The sequence below is a fragment of the Eriocheir sinensis genome, chromosome 66 (genome assembly GCF_024679095.1).
Source record: "Eriocheir sinensis breed Jianghai 21 chromosome 66, ASM2467909v1, whole genome shotgun sequence".
Lineage (NCBI taxonomy): Eukaryota > Metazoa > Arthropoda > Malacostraca > Decapoda > Varunidae > Eriocheir > Eriocheir sinensis.
Window position 1 is genome coordinate 7284389 of NC_066574.1, and position 17812 is coordinate 7302200.

A 17812-nucleotide genomic window follows, 5' to 3' on the forward strand; every position below is an offset into this window, starting at 1 on the left:
AGAAACATGAGGAATTAACTATTTTAACGATAGATATAAATGAATCTAGTTATTAGGGCCCAGAAGACAGTTTTTGGGTCGGGAGTTGGTAATTATAAAAGGCTGAGTACGATAATCTGGCAACGTTGGCAGGCGTAAAGTAAGGATTTGCCGTGATAGAAGAGGATGAGTTGCACGTATCGTATATAGTAAAGTGTGGAGAGCTGCGGTAGAGGTGAAAAGTTTCGTTTAGTCGGCGCAACAACTGTGGTCATATGCCGGAGAGGGACAGAAGAGGAAGGAATTATAGGAGAAGGGAACAGACCCCATGCAGGAGACGGGACACAGCCTCCGATTAATACCTGGTACCCATTCACTGCTGGGTGGACAGGGGCGTAGGGTATCGGAAAAGCCGCCCAAATTTTTCCACTCCGCCCGGGAATCGAACCCAGGCTCTCTCGATTGTGAGCCGAGTGTGCTAACCACTGCACCACGAAGCCCCCGCGGTAGTGAGGTGAGAGAGGGAGGAAGACTGAGGGAGTGAGATGCGGGGGGAGAGGTTGCAGGTGTGAGGCAGGGGAGGGGTAAGGAGGGAGTAGCTGCCGCGCTCAAGGCCAGACAAGCAACAGCAGAACAACAAAGGCAACCCAAGACTCAGCGATGACTCCTTAAAAACCGCAAAAACAAAACAGCTGAATGGCAAGAGGAGACGATTAGGCAAAGGTTGTGATTTTAACGTCTTTTCAGTTTCACGTGACTCTTTTTGCATCAACTTCATGTAGTAAGGAAATGGTGAGATATACGCTAATGCTGCGCGTGGTCTCAGTGCTCATCTTCGTCACACTGGCTGGCCCTTCCATGATACGTTGGATAAAGCTTATGAATCTTACGCCTTTTCAGTCATATTTCCCGAGAGTTTTTGTGTTGACTTCATGTATGTAAGGTTAAGTTGTGGTGTACGCTAAAGCCGCGCGTGGCCTCAGTGCTCATCCCCGTCACATTGGCCCTTCTTAAGTTACAAAAGCAATTAGATGGAAAACAATGGAATCGGAATGCCTGCTTTGTCCTTCCGTTTTCTATTCGTCTTACAAAAGCAATAAAAAACGATAGGATGGGAATAGGTGCATGAGCTTTCCGCCTCCCTTCCCTGTGTTTTGTGCAAAGATAACTAAAAAAACTATAGGTTGGGAATATGAACATGATCCCTATCTCGTATTTTTTTTACAACGAAGGAGACAGCTCAAGGGCACAAAAAAAGGAAACAATAATAAAAAAAGCCCGCTACTCGCTGCTCCTAAAAAGAATCCAAAGAGGTGGCCGAAAGAGGGGGTCAATTTCGGGAGTCTAGCATTGATTTCAGGGTATACATTTCAACATCAATTACACACGAGTAGAAACTGTGTGCCTGATCCGTGACTCACCCCAGCGGTAAGGAGAAGGGGCGGCCTACATTTACTCCCCTCCGGCTACCCCTCCCTCCCCCGTCACCCCTCACCCCTTTTGATCACTCCTGTGCTTCGCTTCCTCACTTTCATTATTCCTGTGCTACTTCATGCCATCCACGGACCACCGCCTCCACCACCACTACCACCACCACCACCTCTCTCCACCTCCATCACTGCCACGACCACCATCCATCCTTCTCCCCTCTCTCACCTCCACCACCATTCTCCCCTCCACCTCCATCACTGCCACGACCACCATCCTTCCTTCTCCCCTCTTTCACCTCCACCCCCACCCTCCCCATACCTCCACCACCACCACCACCACATCTTTCACCTCCACCCCTTCATACCTCCACCCCCACCACCACTCCGCTCATCAAAAATCATCACCATTCACCTTACCCCGACTTCCGCAAGCGTCACCATTTACTTAACCAATACACCTACCACCAGATTACCACACCACTTACACACATCACCACCACACCACACCACACCGCTCGTTCCTCTTCATCACCAGCTAACCACACCACACTAAGAGCCGGTTTCACAGTCCAACGCAGTGTCTTCGTAACAGCCTGAACCAAACTATAGAATCCCATACAATCCAAAATGCTGAGGTCTTCGATGACACACTAAATACACAAGACTTTTCCTGTATAGTTTCGTCAAATTTGTGAACTTAATACAAACACCAGACACTATACAATGAAATTTCGAAGGCTCTGGTTTGGGAGCTTACTAACCCATCATGGGGAACTGTGAAATTGGTCCTAAGCTCCCATGCATGACGTATATACACACCCATTCAAACTTCACCGTAAAACCACACCCCATATATAGAGTGACCATATCTCACTCTCCTCACAGCCCTTTACAGCCACCCTGACCCAGAGGAGCTCAGCAACGCGTCCGTGCAATTCATACCACCCTGCCACCCTTTCACTGTTCCTTGAGGCATGCGTACGTGATTCAGAGCAACGTAGTGAAATGTAGTATCAACTGCACGAAGGTTACGCACGATACTCTAACCTCAGCGACTTCGGTCAAGAGGAACATCGGGGAGGAAGGGGAGAGGGATATGGTTAAAAAAGGCATACAAGGCGGCCGCTACTATAAATAAAATATGCCCGCGGTAATAACGACCAGGAGCCAACCACTATGACCCAGGATTAACCATACTGCTCTAACTTTACCCTGACTTTAGCAACTTAGGTCTAGAGGAACACCATGAACAAAGGGGTTGGGGGGGGGGGGGGGACAGTATGAGACAAAATTAATGAGTCATAAATAACGGGTGGTATACTATAAAGAAAATACCATAATTAGGCGTCCTGGATGTACCTCCACCTCTCACCTGAATACCACAAGTCATTAGTAAGAGGGAGGGAGGGAGGTGAGGGTGGATGGAGGTGAGAGGGAATGTGTCAAAGAGATATATAGTATGAAGAGAAGATGCTAAGGAAACGTCGATTGGAGGAGAGGTGCTTCAGGAGAGTTAGATAGAAGAAAGAATGCCTAGAGGAGGAAGAATGAGAGGTGAGAGAGAGAGAGGTAGAGTGTCAAAAAGAAACATAGATTGGAGGAAAGATGCCTAAGGGAACGAAAATTGGAGGAGAGGTGCTTCAGGAGGAGTTAGATAGAAGAAAGAATGCCTGGAGGAGGAAGAATGAGAGGTGAGAGAGAGAGGTATAGAGTCAAAAAGAAACATAGATTGGAGGAAAGATGCCTAAGGGAACGAAAATTGGAGAAGGTAAACAATGGAGACAATGCCTGAAGGAGGAAGAATGAGTAAGAGGTAGTAGAGAAAGAGAAAGGAAGGTGAGGGTGGATGTAGATGAGAGAGAGGTAGGGTGTCAAAGAGTTACATAGAGGAAAATTGGAGAAGGTAAACAATGGAGACAATGCCTGAAGGAGGAAGAATAAGTAAGAGGTAGTAGAGAAAGAGAAAGGAAGGTGAGGGATGTAGATGAGAGAGAGAGGTAGGGTGTCAAAGAGTTACATAGAGGAAAATTGGAGGGGTAAACAATGGAGAGAATGCCTGGAGGAGGAAGAATAAGTAAGAGGTAGTAGAGAAAGAGAAAGGAAGGTGAGGGTGGATGTAGATGAGAGAGAGAGGTAGGGTGTCAAAGAGTTACATAGAGGAAAATTGGAGGGGTAAACAATGGAGAGAATGCCTGAAGGAGGAAGAATAAGTAAGAGGTAGTAGAGAAAGAGAAAGGAAGGTGAGGGTGGATGTAGGTGAGAGAGAGAGGTAGGGTGTCAAAGAGAAACATAGAGGAAAATTGGAGGGGTAAACAATGGATAGAATGCCTGGAGGAGAAAGAATGAGTAAGAGGCAGGAGAGGGAGGTAGAGCAATGCGATCGTCCCTTTCACCAGGCCGGGGTTGGTCCATCCTTCCTCCCTCCCTCCTCCCTTCCGTCCATCCGGTGGGCTCAGGCGAGTGTTGCGTCCTCGTCTTGCCGCGTTTAAGTCCCTGACACACAGAGCGACACACACACACACACAAGGGCCTCGCTCGGGTAGTGTTATCGTTTTGTCTGCGTCGCTTCGCCCACGCCCTCCTCCCTCCCTCCCGCGACCCATGAACACGCACAAAAACGATTATTAAGAAGAGAAGAACCCACGAAGCGATAGAAAACGATAGAAGAAGAAGTGTAGAAGACTCGCTGCATCATCTCTTTATCACAAAAACAACCAAGAAGAGAAAAACCCACGAAGCGATACAAAACGATAGAAGAAGAAGAAGAAGAAGAAAGGTAGAAGTCTCGCTGCATCATCTGTTTATTAAATCACAAACGGTCAGTCGGTCAATCGCGCTCTGCAGTCACCCCCTCCGGTCGAATTTAAAAGGACAGAACCGAGTATGTGTGCGTGTGTGTGTGTGTGTGTTGTTTCGAAGGTGAGGAAGGGAAGGTCAGCTGCTTTTGTGTTGTCTATAAAGATGACGTCATACCGTGCCCGAAGAACACCGATGAGAGATTCCGGGCTGTACTTTTTTATCCCCCATCATTGTGTTACGTAGTAGGAAAAGACGCTACGGCCGTACACTTAACACCAATCACACTGCACATATATCCACCAATAGCAGCCTCTCTACGCAACACATGGAGCACTAAGCGATAGAAGGAAAAAAATGCGGATGGCCGAGGGATGGGATGGGCAGAGAGCAAGGCAGTTATCCTCAGTCCTGGGCCGAGGCAGATCAACACACCCTATTCCTGGTAATGATCCACGGGGGTAAGCAACGTTCACACCACGATTTCAGTTTCCCGGGGTCACCAACCTCACGCAGAGATCGAGAGTCCCGCCCGGAGAGTGAGCGATGGGCGCCTTACCTGAGGTGGGGCCGAGGTGAAGGGGAACGAGAGTGCAGTCAGTGAGGAAGAACAACAGAGGTCCCAGCGCTCCCTCTTGGTGTCTGCCGCCGCACCTCACCTGAGGCCACGCCGTACCTGTGTGTCGCCCCGCAGATGCCACATGTCGCTAGTCACTCTGTGCGTCGCCTCCACCTCCATAACGCCTCCCTCCACACTCCACCGCCTCGCACCTGCGCCCATTTGAAGTATGTGTCACGTCGAGGCATAAATCACGGAAAGTCATCACAGGAACATGGATTTTTGAGAGGATTGGGTTCGCTTGGAGCTCCGTTGGGCGTCGCGGATAGGGCGGGGCGCGACGGTTGCTGGAGTTCAGTGGTAGCTCACACACACATACACACACGCGCGCGCACTGAAGTCAGGTGTACTAATGCGAATCGCCATGCAGATGAACCCAAGCACCTGTTTTTACCGGGTTCCCATTTCATTGGCGTCGGCAAAGGCAAAGCTTCTTCATACACATTGCCCATACGATCCTTCAGACGCCATAGACTCAAGTGGTTTAAACCCCAACCCAAGATGTGGCAACGGTGTGCATGCCAGGAAGAGAGAGAGAGAGAGAGAGAGAGAGAGAGAGAGAGAGAGAGAGAGAGAGAGAGATGAGGTGCAAAGGGCTTCATACTCCTTGGCACTGCCCTATAGACGCCTTCCCACGTTGCTCACCACAGACAGTAATAAGTGGATGCGTTCGCTCGTTCTGGTGTTTACAACTGGATGAGGCACAACGGCCAGCCTCGGGAACCCTTGCGAGCCCGGGGGCAAGGAGTGGCCGAGCAGGTCCTTGAGTCCCCGTCCCAGTGAAGTCGTTTGATTCTTCGTCGCGTCCCGCCCCATCACCACGCATGTGTTTCGCCGCGTCCGCCCTTTAAATCCTTCCTGCTTGCCTGCTCGTCTCCTCTCCTCGCATGACTGCCACCTCTGTTGTTGTTTTTTTCCTACTTTTTTCTTTTTCTTGTTTTTTTCTTTTTCTTTCTTCTTTTTTTCTTCTTCCTTTTCTTCTTCCTTTTCTTATTCCTTTTTTTCTTCTTCTTCTTCCTTATTATTATTATTATTATTATTATCATTATTATTATTCTTTTTCTTCTTCCTCTTTCTTTTCTTCTTCTTCTTCTTCCTCTTCCTTTTCTTCCTCTTCTTCCTCTTCTTCTTCTTCTTTGTCTTCGTTTTCTCCTCAGCCTCCTCTTTATAACGCAACAAGATTTCTATTGCGTACTAATCCAACACCCACGTCCTGTTCCCGCATCTCCTCCACCTCCTCCACCTCCTCATCATTCTCATCATCCTCTTCCTATTCTTTGTGGTAATGCAACAGGTTTTCTGGTGCTTGTTACTCCCAAGCACATATATTGCTCCCTCCCCCCTCAGCCCTTCCCCACGTTCTCCTCTTCCTCCTCCTCCTCCTCGTCCACCTCCTCCTCCTATTTCAACTGCTCCACCTCATCCTCTTTCTCCTGCTTCTGCTCTTCCTCCTCCACCTCCTCCTCCTCCTAGAACTCCCCAAGTTTACCTTTCCCTAATAACTTCGTGACGGCTACATTGTCAAAACATTGGCCACGCGCCGAAGGGGAGTGCGAGGAGTGAGTGAGGGAGTGAGAGAGGACCTGCCTGCCTGTCTGCTTGGGTTCTCGTGAAGGGTTTGTTTGGGTTGACCGGCGGGGAGGGAGACGAGGAGCGGGGGTGGTCTAGCTGGAAGGGCGAACATTTGAGGGTTTGAGGAGTGATGGTATGTGATGGTAAGGAATGTTTATTAAAGGGGCTATCGGGTACACGTGTTCTTTGTTGTTGTTGTTGTTGTTAGTGGTGGTAGTGAACCCGGGTGGAGTATAAATGCCAAGGTCCCGTTTATTTATATTATTTTTCCGATGTTGATGTTTTTGTTTAGTTACTACGTATTTTTAGTGATGGTGTGATGGAGGCAATGATAGTGACCTTGAGAGATCCGCATTCTTCGTTTTTTGTCTTTGATTTTATAGTAATAGTAATAGTAGTAATAGTAGTAGTAGTAGTAGTAGTAGTAGTAGTAGTAGTAGTAGTTGGAGCCCTCCATGATTATGTGTCGGGAAAATAAACATGGGTGGAGGTATCATTTATGTAGTAGTAGTAGTAGTAGTAGTAGTAGCTATAGTAGTAGTAGTAGTAGTAGTAGTAGTAGTAGTAGTAGTAGTAGTAGTAGTAGTAGTGGTAGTAGTTGACGTTATTGTTGTTGCTGTTGTTAACGTTCCTGCTATTGCTATTGTATTAGAAGTTCGTTTGTTCATTCTTCTTGTTCTTCTTCTTGTTCTTCTTCTACATAGTGAATGGATACGAAACAATAGAGTAAGAATGAGGAGAAAGACAGACGATAAAAAAAGAAAATACGAGGAGGTAGAAAATAGAAGACGATGACCAAAAGACGAACGAATAAAAGAAAAAGGAAGTAAAGAAGAGGAGGAAGAGGAGGAGGAGGAGGAGGAAGAAGAAGCCGTTGTTTACATCATTACTTCCCTGGTCCCTCTCCTGCCGTTGACTCAAGTAAACATTCTTATTCACGGGGAGGCGTTTTGCTCGCCTTCCCTCTTCCCCAACCTTCCCCACCCCTCCCCCTGATGCCCTGCTACTACCCTACCTACCCAGCATCCTCCCCAAGCCTCTTCACCTTACCCTATTACCATTACCCTCACTTTTAATTATTGGGGAAGCGTTTTGCTCACCTTCCCTCTTCCCCAACCTTCCCCACCCCTCCCCCTGATGCCCTGCTACTACCCTACCTCCCCTGCATCCTCCCCAAGCCTCTCCACCTTACCCTAATACCCTCACCCTCACTTTTATTTATTGGGGAAGCGTTTTGCTCACCTTCCCTCTTCCCCAACCTTCCCCACCCCTCCCCCTGATGCCCTGTTACTACCCTACCTACCCAGCATCCTCCCCAAGCCTCTCCACCTTGCCCTAATACCCTAACCCTCACTTTTAATTATTGGGGAAGCGTTTTGCTCCCCTTCCCTCTTCCCCAACCTTCCCCACCCCTCCCCCTGATGCCCTGTTACTACCCTACCTACCCAGCATCCTCCCCAAGCCTCTCCACCTTACCCTAATACCCTCACCCTCTCTTTTACTTATTGGGGAGGCGTTTTGCTCCCCTTCCCTCTTCCCCAACCTTACCCACCCCTCCCCCGGCTGCCCCGTTACTACCCTACCTACCCAGCATCCTCCCCAAGCCTCTCCACCTTACCCTAATACCATAACCCTCTCTTTTAACTATTGGGGAGGCGTTTTCCTCCCCTTCCCTCTTCCCCAACCTTCCCCACCCCTCCCCCTGATGCCCTGTTACTACCCTACCTACCCAGCATCCTCCCCAAGCCTCTCCACCTTGCCCTATTACCCTAACCCTCACTTTTAATTCGTGGAGGGAGTTTTTTTTTCCTCTTCCCTCTTCCCCACCCTTCCCCTGACACCCTACTACTACCATACCTTCACCCTACAGCCCCAGCATCCTCCCCAAGCCTCCTCATCTTACCCTATTACTCTCACCCTCTTCTGATTTATGGGGAGAGGTTTTGTTTTCCTTTCCTCTTCCCCATCCCTCCCCATCATGTCCCTGTCTAACCCTACGACTATTTTTCATCCTCTTTACCTTCCCCAAGTCCTTTCACCTGTCTATCCTCATCCCCACTCACGGTTTTGTTTCATGGGGAGAGGTTTTGTGTCTTCCCCCTTCCCCATTCCTCCCCATCATGTCCCTATCTCATCCTAGCACTGTTTTTCATCCTCTTTTTCTTCCCCAAGTTCTTCCACCTTACCATCTCATCCCCATTTGCGGTATTGGTTCATGGGGAGACGTTCCACTCCTCTACCCTCCTCCCCACTCCTCCCTTTTCTCCCCTACAACCATTCTTCATCCCCAGCATCCTCCCCAGCTTACCATCTTATCCCCATTCACGGTTTTGGTATACATGGGGAGACGTTGTGTTCCTCCCCTCCCCTCCTACTCCCCACCTCCTCCCGTCATGCCCCGCTGGTACCCTCTCCCCTCCCTTACAACTCCAACGCTTTCGCTAAGCTATCGATCTGCACACAACTTTCTTATACTCCCCACGCCACCAGGACCTTGGATTTGCTCGTTTGTTTGTTTATTCTTCTTCTTCTACTTCTTCTTCTTCTTCTTGTTCCTGTTCTTCTTCTTCTTCTCTTTGTTGTTGTTGTTCTTTTTCTTCTTCTTTTTCTTCTTCTTCTTCCTTGCCATTCTCGCACGCATGGGACCACTGCTCCTCGCTCTTGGTATAATAGAGAAAATAAGGAAGAAGAGAAGGAACTGGAAAGATAAAGAAGGACTAAAGAAAGGAAGGAAGGAAAGGAGGGGAAGCAAAGGAAAAAAATGCAGGAAGAGATTGAGGGAAACAAGAGAAAGAAAGTAAATAAAGAAATAGAACAAAGATATATCACTCCTCTTATAACCCCCCACCCCACCCCAACCCTCCGGACCCCCTTCTCTATCTCTCTCCCTCATTACAAGGTTCAGCAAACTCCCCCCCTCTCCCCCCTCACCCTTCTCTCCTCTCATGTCTAACCATCTGCCAGACAACTCTCTCGCCCCTCTTGTATAGTAAACACGGTAAACACCTCAACACTTTCCGTTTTCTATTTCTTCGGCCTAAACCACCCACATCAACTATCGTCAGCCAGTCCCTTCCTTCGTTCCTTCCGCTGCCTTCTCTTCCCTCCTCCCCTTCTCCTCGCTCGCTCAGTTAATTCTCCTAACTTCTCTAATCCTTCTGAAGTCTCCGAAGCCTAGCTAGGAACTTGTCTGATCCACCCCAGGCTTCCTTGTTTCCTTTTATGTTCTCTTCTTTCCCTCATCCTCTCTCTTCCTTTCTTTGTTTTATTTTCCTTCTTCCTTCCTTTCTTCCTTCTTTCATATCTTCCCTCGAACTCCAGTTTCTCATCGGCTTGCTTTCCTTCTCTTCTTTCCCTCGCCCTCTTCCTTCCTTCCTTTGCTTTCCTCCTTCCTTCCTTCCTTCCGTCTTATCTTCCTTTATAGTCCTTCTTTATATTTTATTTTCTTTCTCTCACCCTCTCCCTTCCTTCCTTTGCTTTCCTTCTTTCTCCTTCCTTCCTCCTTACCTTCCCTTACAGTCCTTCTTTATCTTTTTACTGCTTTTTCTTCACGCCATAAGGTACCCGAAAAGGACCCTCTAATTCTCCTCAATGATCCTCCCAATCTACATAGTTTATCATATTTTCGTAAATCGCCTATAATCCACCACAAACTCGCTATACTGAATCTTGATATAGCCTAGTCGTTTTATTTTTAATTTCTCACTCACTCTGTCTGTCTATCTATCTGTCTGTCTGTCTGTATCTGTTCCATACGTAGGTTCGTCAGTCTGAGGTGTTTGTCCTTTCAAGCTCGCCTCGATACGTGCTTGTTTTGCCCAGAGGAGAAGCGACAGATATAAACGATCTCTCTCTCTCTCTCTCTCTCTCTCTCTGACAATGACAAATCGAGAAACCCCTATAAATAAAAGGTTCCGTTTTCTTCTACACCGCGCTGGTCAATGGCGCTGAAGGGGGTACTTTGACTTTTCTGGGAACGGCTGGAAGGGCGGAGGCGGGGCAGCGGCGAAGGGCTTTTATAGTTGTGAGGCTTCCAGAAATGCTGTCGCGGCGGAGGAGCCATTGAAACACACAAAGGAGGAAGGAAGGGGGATGATGGGGAGGTTAGGAGAAAGGAAGGAGGATGAGGGGAGGTTAGAAGGAGGGAAGGAGGATGAGGGGAGGTTAGGAGGAAGGAAGGAGGATGAGGGGAGGTTAGGAGGAAGGAAGGAGGATGAGGGGAGGTTAGGAAGAAGGAAGGAGGATGAGGGGAGGTTAGGAGGAAGGAAGGAGGATGAGGGGAAGGTTAAAAGGAAGGAATGAAAATGTATGTTGAAAGTTTGTGTGACGTGAGAGAATGATTGAGTGTCTGGTATCCTTTTGTTTATCATATAGACAACACAAAAGAAGAAGGAGGAAAGGAGGTTGAGGGTGAGGTGAGGAGGAAGGGAAATAAGAATGGGGGTTGAAAGGTTTGAGTGACGTGAAAGAGTGAGTTTAACGAATGTCAAATATCCTTTTTTCCTCCTCATACAGAAACGCACGTAAGGAAAAGGAAAGAGGGATGAAGGTGAGGGAAGGAGATGAAGGTGAGAATGGGGATTGAAAGTTAAAATGACGTCAAATAATGTGTAGGAACGTAGGTAAGGGTTGAAAGTTTGCGTGACGTGAAAGAATGAGTTTAACGAATGCCTGGTATCATTTTTTTCCCTCAAACAGAAACACATAAAGGAAGAAGTGAAGGAGGATGAGATGTATTGTGCAAAAGGGAGATTGGGGGCTTAGAGGAGTAGGAGGAGGGGGTGGGGGAGGGTCAGCGGGGGTTAGATGACAAAAGGAATGGAAAGTGAAATGATTGGAAACTCTATTTATGAATCCGCTGGCCTTGGCTCGAATCTGGCTCGTGACAGTCGGCGCGCAACCTAACCAGCTGTTCATCCTCCCTTTCGGGCTGGTCGATAAGCGGTTACCTGGGGACACGTGGGGAAGGTAAACTGTGGTAAACTGTCACACTGGCGCTGTCCCGAGGTAGAAGGTTTTAACCCTCAACAGACTCAAGGCCAATGAGACGAAGATGAGCACCAAGGCCACGCGCAGCTTAGCATATGTCACCAATTTTACTACAGCATGAAAATGATTATAAGAAACGAAAATAATTGGTTACGGATAAAGGTTGAAGATGTTCGTATGTCAATGTAAAGTGAGTAGGTGGCTTGGTCTGACCATATGCGCAGAAGTGAAAACATATGGACAACCAAAGTATCACAGTTGCAACCCATGAATAGAAAAAGAAAACCGGGTAAACAGACAGCGAACCAGGTGTGAAGGTGAAATTAGAATCTTTGCAGGGGTGTGTTAGTGGCCCATCTATTACTGTGTGGGTGTGGGTGTTAGTGTCCATCTATTACTGTGTGGGTGTGGGTGTTAGTGTCCATCTATTACTATGTGGGTGTGGGTGATAGTGTCCATCTATTACTGTGTGGGTGTGGTTGTTAGTGTTCATGTATTACTGTGTGGGTGTGGGTGTTAGTGTCCATCTATTACTGTGTGGGTGTGGGTGATAGTGTCCATCTATTACTATGTGGGTGTGGGTATAATATAGTGTCCAAGCATTAGTCAAGAGATGTGAAAACAGTTGGGAAATGTCTTTGTGTTCTAGTGGACTATTAATGTCTGATGATGATGAGGTATACGCAACACGAGTTAAACTTTACCTAGATGAGTGTGTCCATTACAGGTGAGTCAAGGGAGAAGGAAGAAGGATGAGAATGAGGGTGAAAAGGAGGGAGAAAAACGATCGCGTGACGTTATAATGTGCTTAGAATATAGGTTAATGAATACAGAGATTACGTGATCACCTTCCATAGAGACGAGTACATGACAGGGAGAGAGGGAGAGAGAGAGAGAGAACAAGAACAAGAACAAGAACACGAACAAAAACAAAACAAAAACAAGAAGAAGAAGAAGAAAGAAAAATAAAAAGAAGAAGAAAGAAACAGTACAACAGAGAAAACGAAAAGAAAAAAAAAGAACGAAAGGAAAGTTAAAAAAAAAAAAGGAAAACCACAACGGAACCCAACTCGAAGATAACACCCAATACACACGATACGTCTTACTAATAACGCCTACCTTGATGAGCGCCTTCATGATGGGCGAATCCATGAGACCGCGGAGGAAGAACAGGTCGGTGGGGTCCAGGGTACATGATGGCTCCGCGTCCTTGCTGCTGGTCGCGGGTCCGGGTCCAGCTTCCTCCACATGACACCCGCTGGACCCTTTTTGCCCCCCACCCGACACTGGAGGGGGGGTGACGAAGGGGAGGTTAGGTATAATGGGGAACATAAGAACATAGGGAGACTGCAAGAGGCGATAACGAGGGATAGTTTAGTTACAAGGAGGTTAGTCACAGAGGGGAGGCGACGAAGGGGTTTTGTCATAATGGGGAGGGGAAGAAGGGGAGTTTTTGGTCACGATAAGGAGGGGAGGAGTGGGGAGTTGGGCCACAATGGAAAGGCGAAAAGTGGGGAGTTTGGTCATAGTGGGATTGGGGAGGGAACGAGGGAGGAGTTTGGTTACACTGGGGAGGCGAACATTGGGGAGTTTGGTCATAGTGGGATTGGGGAGGGGACAAGAGGGAGTTTGGTCATAATAGGGTTGGGACGAAAGGGAGTTTGATCATAGAGAAAAGGGATGGGGAGGGGACGAAAGGGAGTATGGTAATAATGGGGAGGGGAGGAAGGGGGAGTCTAGTCACAATGGGGTAGGCGAGGAGGGGGTTCTGTCATGATGGGGTCGGGGAGGCGAGGAAGGGGAGCTCAGTCACAAGGAGGGAGGCGAGGAGGGGGTTCTGTCATGATGGGGTCGGGGAGGCGAGGAAGGGGAGCTCAGTCACATGGTGGGAGGCGAGGAGGGGGTTCTGTCATGATGGGGTCGGGGAGGCGAGGAAGGGGAGCTCAGTCACAATGGGGGAGGCGAGGAGGGGGTTCTGTCATAATGGGGTCGGGGAGGCGAGGAAGGGGAGGTCAGTCACAAGGGGGAAGGCGAGGAGGGGGTTCTGTCATGATGAGGTCGGGGAGGCGAGGAAGGGGAGCTCAGTCACATGGGGGAAGACGAGGAGCTTGGTCATTTCCCTGCACGCATATCCGCTTCCCTCACTCACTTCCACGTATGGTTATAACACCTCGTATCTGCCTTTTCTTTCCTTGAGTTGTCGTGAGTACAGTCGCATACCTTGTAATCCTAAACTTGAGTTAGAGTAATACTTAGGCGGCATAAAATGGACGAGATGACTATGGTGAGAGTATCTACGCATTTAAAAGGTCTGTTAATTATTTCTAAGTTATGCGTATTCATGAGGGAAGGATCATTGTTCCATATATCTTTACTTACGGAAGCACACAGAGACACACAAAGAGGGGAGGTGAGGAAGAGGGTGAAAGGGAGAATGTGAGTTTTAAGTTCCAGTGACGTGAAAAAGTTTAACGTGTGCCTGGTATCCTTTTGTTTAGCATATAGAAACACACAAAGGAAGAAGGAGGAAGGGAGGTTGAGGGTGAGGTGAGGAGGAGAATGTGAGTTTGAAATTCGAGTGACGTGAAAGAAAGTGTTTAACGTGTGCCTGGTATCCTTTTGTTTAGCATATAGAAACACACAAAGGAAGGAGGAAAGGAGGTTGAGGGTGAGGTGAGGAGGAAAAAGCCTGCTAACCGCTACTCATGTAAAAGAAGGTAAAATTATGGAGCTAGATGTATATTATAACTACTTGAAAATGAGAAAAATATATAAGATGCACAAGTTAAGAGCATATAGAAGCACACAAAGGAAGGAGGAAGGGAGGTTGAGGGTGAGGTGAGGAGGAAAAAGCCTGCTAACCGCTACTCATGTAAAAGAAGGTAAAATTAAGCAGCTAGATGTATATTATAACTACTTGAAAATAAGAAAAATATACAAGATGCACAAGTTAAGGGCATATAGAACCACACAAAGGAAGGAGAAAGGGAGGTTGAGGGTGAGGTGAGGAGGAAAAAGCCTGCTAACCGCTACTCATGTAAAAGAAGGTAAAATTATGGAGCTAGATGTATATTATAACTACTTGAAAATGAGAAAAAATATATAAGATGCACAAGCCAAGGGCATTATAGAACCACACAAAGGAAGGAGGAAGGGAGGTTGAGGTTGAGGTGAGGAGAAAAAAGCCTGCTAACCGCTACTCATGTAAAAGAAGGTAAAATTATGGAGCTAGATGTATATTATAACTACTTGAAAATGAGAAAAAATATATAAGATGCACAAGCCACGGGCATATAGAACCACACAAAGGAAGGAGGAAGGGAGGTTGAGGATGAGGTGAGGAGGAAAAAGCCTGCTAACCGCTACTCTTGCAAAAGAAGGTAAAATTATGGAGCTAGATGTATATTATAACTACTTGAAAATGAGAAAAAATATATAAGATGCACAAGCTAAGGGCATATAGAAGCACACAAAGGAAGGAGAAAGGGAGGTTGAGGGTGAGGTGAGGAGAAAAAAGCCTGCTAACCGCTACTCATGTAAAAGAAGGTAAAATTATGGAGCTAGATGTATATTATAACTACTTGAAAATGAGAAAAAATATATAAGATGCACAAGCCACGGGCATATAGAACCACACAAAGGAAGGAGAAAGGGAGGTTGAGGTTGAGGTGAGGAGAAAAAAGCCTGCTAACCGCTACTCACTAACTACTTAAGGAGGTAGATGTATATTATAACTACTTGAAAATTATAAAAAATATATAAAATCCCCAAGTTAAGAGCATCTAACATAGAGGCGAGAGATATGACAAGAATTCCCTCCATATGAAATGCTGGAAACGAGCAGAAAGAAAACGAAAGTGCAATCCACATCACAGTCCATAAACACCAAGGTAATCCAATGAACAGCAAGATTAACAAAAGAAATGGTGGTAAGAGTAGGGATGTGAGGTCACGCCATCTGCTACCACGTATGTCTGAGTGGTGGTTGAGGTGTGGAGAGCTTGCAATGGAACAGAGGAATGGTGTACATGAGAGGCGTAGAGGGAGCTAATGTTACAGTTGACACCAGAAGGAAAAAATGTTAGCTCTATAATTAGCTACACGAGACCACTTCCACAATCCAGCCACAGAAGAAATAAGGAATAAAGGAAAGAGAGAAAGGGGAGAAAAATGAGTCAGGCAATTAGATATATAAGACTCTTTCTACACTTCAGTCACAGGAAAAGAAGAAATGATTAGTAAAGAAAAGAAAGAAGAAAGGATAAGGAATAAAGGAAAGAAGAAAGAAAGGAGAGAAAAAGAAAGCATGCAAATTTTAAGGCTACTTTCGCAATGCAATCACAGGAAAAACAAGAAACAAGATAAGAAAGAAGAAAGAAACGGAGAGAAAAAGAAAGCATGCAAATTTTAAGGCTACTTTCACAATGTAATCACAGGAAAAACAAGAAACAAGAAAAAAGAAAGAAAAGGAGAGAAAAAGAAAGCATGCAATTTATAAGGCTACTTTCACAATGCAATCACAGGAAAAACAAGAAACAAGATAAGAAAGAAGAAAGAAAGTAGAGAAAAAGAAAGCATGCAAATTTTAAGGCTACTTCGGCAATGCAATCACAGGAAAAACAAGAAACAAGATCAGAAAGGAGAGAAAAAGAAAAAAAATCATGCGGTGAGATAATTATGAAACAGCTGCTGTTTCGCCACCTTGCTGTTGCTGCTGCTGTGTCTTGCTAGCCACGGGCACAGCCTCCAGCGACTGCAGCAGGAGGGCGCGGTCCTGCTCCCTGTTCAGCACCACCATCCTGCTGGCTTCACCTCCCCTGCAGGCTAACGCTTCGACGAGTCTGCCTCATCACACTAACGGCGCTCTTTATACGATGGCTCTGCGTCACGTTTTCTCACTTTTCACTATTATTTCTGTTCTCGTATGTTATTTTTTTCCCCAGGGTGTTGCTAATGATGTATCCAGCATGTGTTTATACTCAGACGAACATTACTTGGTTACAAATCGCTTCCCCTTCGAAAAAATAATAATTGGAACACATGTCACAGGTGCAGCGTGGTTTGTAGAAGCGTTTCCAGATCTATACTTCAGCACTTCAGTAATTATCACTCCCTGTCACTCTTCCATTACCACTGTCCTTTATAACTTGAAGAGACGCAGTACACCTGGTCCAAGGATGGTTTGTCTCGCTTGATGAAAAAAACAAAGAACCGTCTCTCGGTCTCCCTTTCGTGTGCCTGAAGTGCCGGCCAGACTGCCACGGAGCCGGTTGTCACGTCCAGTTGGAGAGGGGTAGTGTGTCGTTGTTGCAAGCAGCGCCTCCCTCCCTGCCACCCTCACGCCGGCCCACCACCAGCCATATGGCCCCAAAAGCCGGGTCCGCTCTGCTGCTGCTGCTGCTGGTGTTGTTGCGGCTATTGATTTTTGGTGATGCTCAAGATAACCTCGCCAGCATCCTCTCGCTCTCGTGTTGTGCTGGTGCTGCTGCCATCCCCGCCGCTCCTTACCCTCGTGGCTGGAGGACTCTTGTCACGCGTGTTAAGGCCCCGTATTGATTTGTCACCGCACGTAAACGCTGGTGGGCCGACCCGGAGACCCCATGGCACTGTTACCTCGCCGTCACATGAGCCTCTCCTCGCCGGGCGGCCTGTCTCTGCGGTTTATCTCCTTTCCTAATATTTATCGGCGCATCATTACATCGGTGACAGGTATTGGGGTGCCCTGATCAACCTTTCGTGGTAGCACCCAGAACCACGGGCGTGTTGACTGGTGTTACTCCCGCCCTGAGCACGGGAGAGCTGCACGTGGCTTACAGAGGCGTCGGGTGCGTTATCTGAGGGAGGGCAGAGGGAAGACACGGATTCCAGGTAGAGTGAATGATCAGACTCGTGAGACAACACTGGGCGGCCTGTCCCGTCGTCCTCCGCCCACTCCCACGCTCACTCCTAACTCTCACTCCTCTTAACGCTACGGACTGACCCTCGTTCGTTTCCATGTGACTATGCTTTTGATATAGATCGTTAGGCACATGGGGTTATTATAAGGGTGATTTAGCTATTGTTCTTTGCCGGGTGCGTTTCTGTGTCTTCTATCGAGGCGTGGAGATCGTGAGAGTTAGCGACCGTGGCAGCAGACGACGGCCGCAGAGACGAAATTCAAGACGAGAGAGATTTTGATCCGTCTGGAGTCTGCACCTTTCTTTCTCTCCCTCTCTCTCTCCTTCACTGTTATTCTGTTTACGTTACATAATCTGCACAGCTATTCCTCCTTTCATCCATGTTACTGTTTATTTCCTTTCCCTCGCCCCTGCCTCCTCTTTTTCGGCGTCTGTGTACGAGGGTTGCACGGTGTAGTTACGAGTGTTGTGTAGTATTTTGGGTCCTTCCCGGAAAAGGCTGTTAGTTCCGCTACATTTTGACGTGCGTG

At 47.3% G+C, this 17812-nt stretch overlaps 1 protein-coding gene across 11 annotated transcripts in view; it reads right to left on the reverse strand.

Moving 5' to 3' along the window:
* LOC126987801 (protein PALS2-like) overlaps nt 1-17585 on the reverse strand; it is a 43461-nt gene extending 25876 nt beyond the window's left edge. For 8 of the 11 annotated variants that reach the window (XM_050845148.1, XM_050845146.1, XM_050845147.1 and 5 more), the window contains exons 1-2: nt 16087-17579; nt 12505-12671 (exon numbers count right to left, since the gene is read on the reverse strand). In XM_050845148.1, the coding sequence (XP_050701105.1) occupies nt 12505-12671; nt 16087-16183 (264 nt within the window). In that variant the 5' untranslated portion in view covers nt 16184-17579. Of the gene's footprint in view, nt 1-4764; nt 5140-12504; nt 12672-16086 lie in introns of those variants that run through there. The other 3 variants (XM_050845151.1, XM_050845152.1, XM_050845155.1) reach the window with 3 other exon arrangements.
* Between the last annotated feature and the right edge of the window lie 227 nt (nt 17586-17812).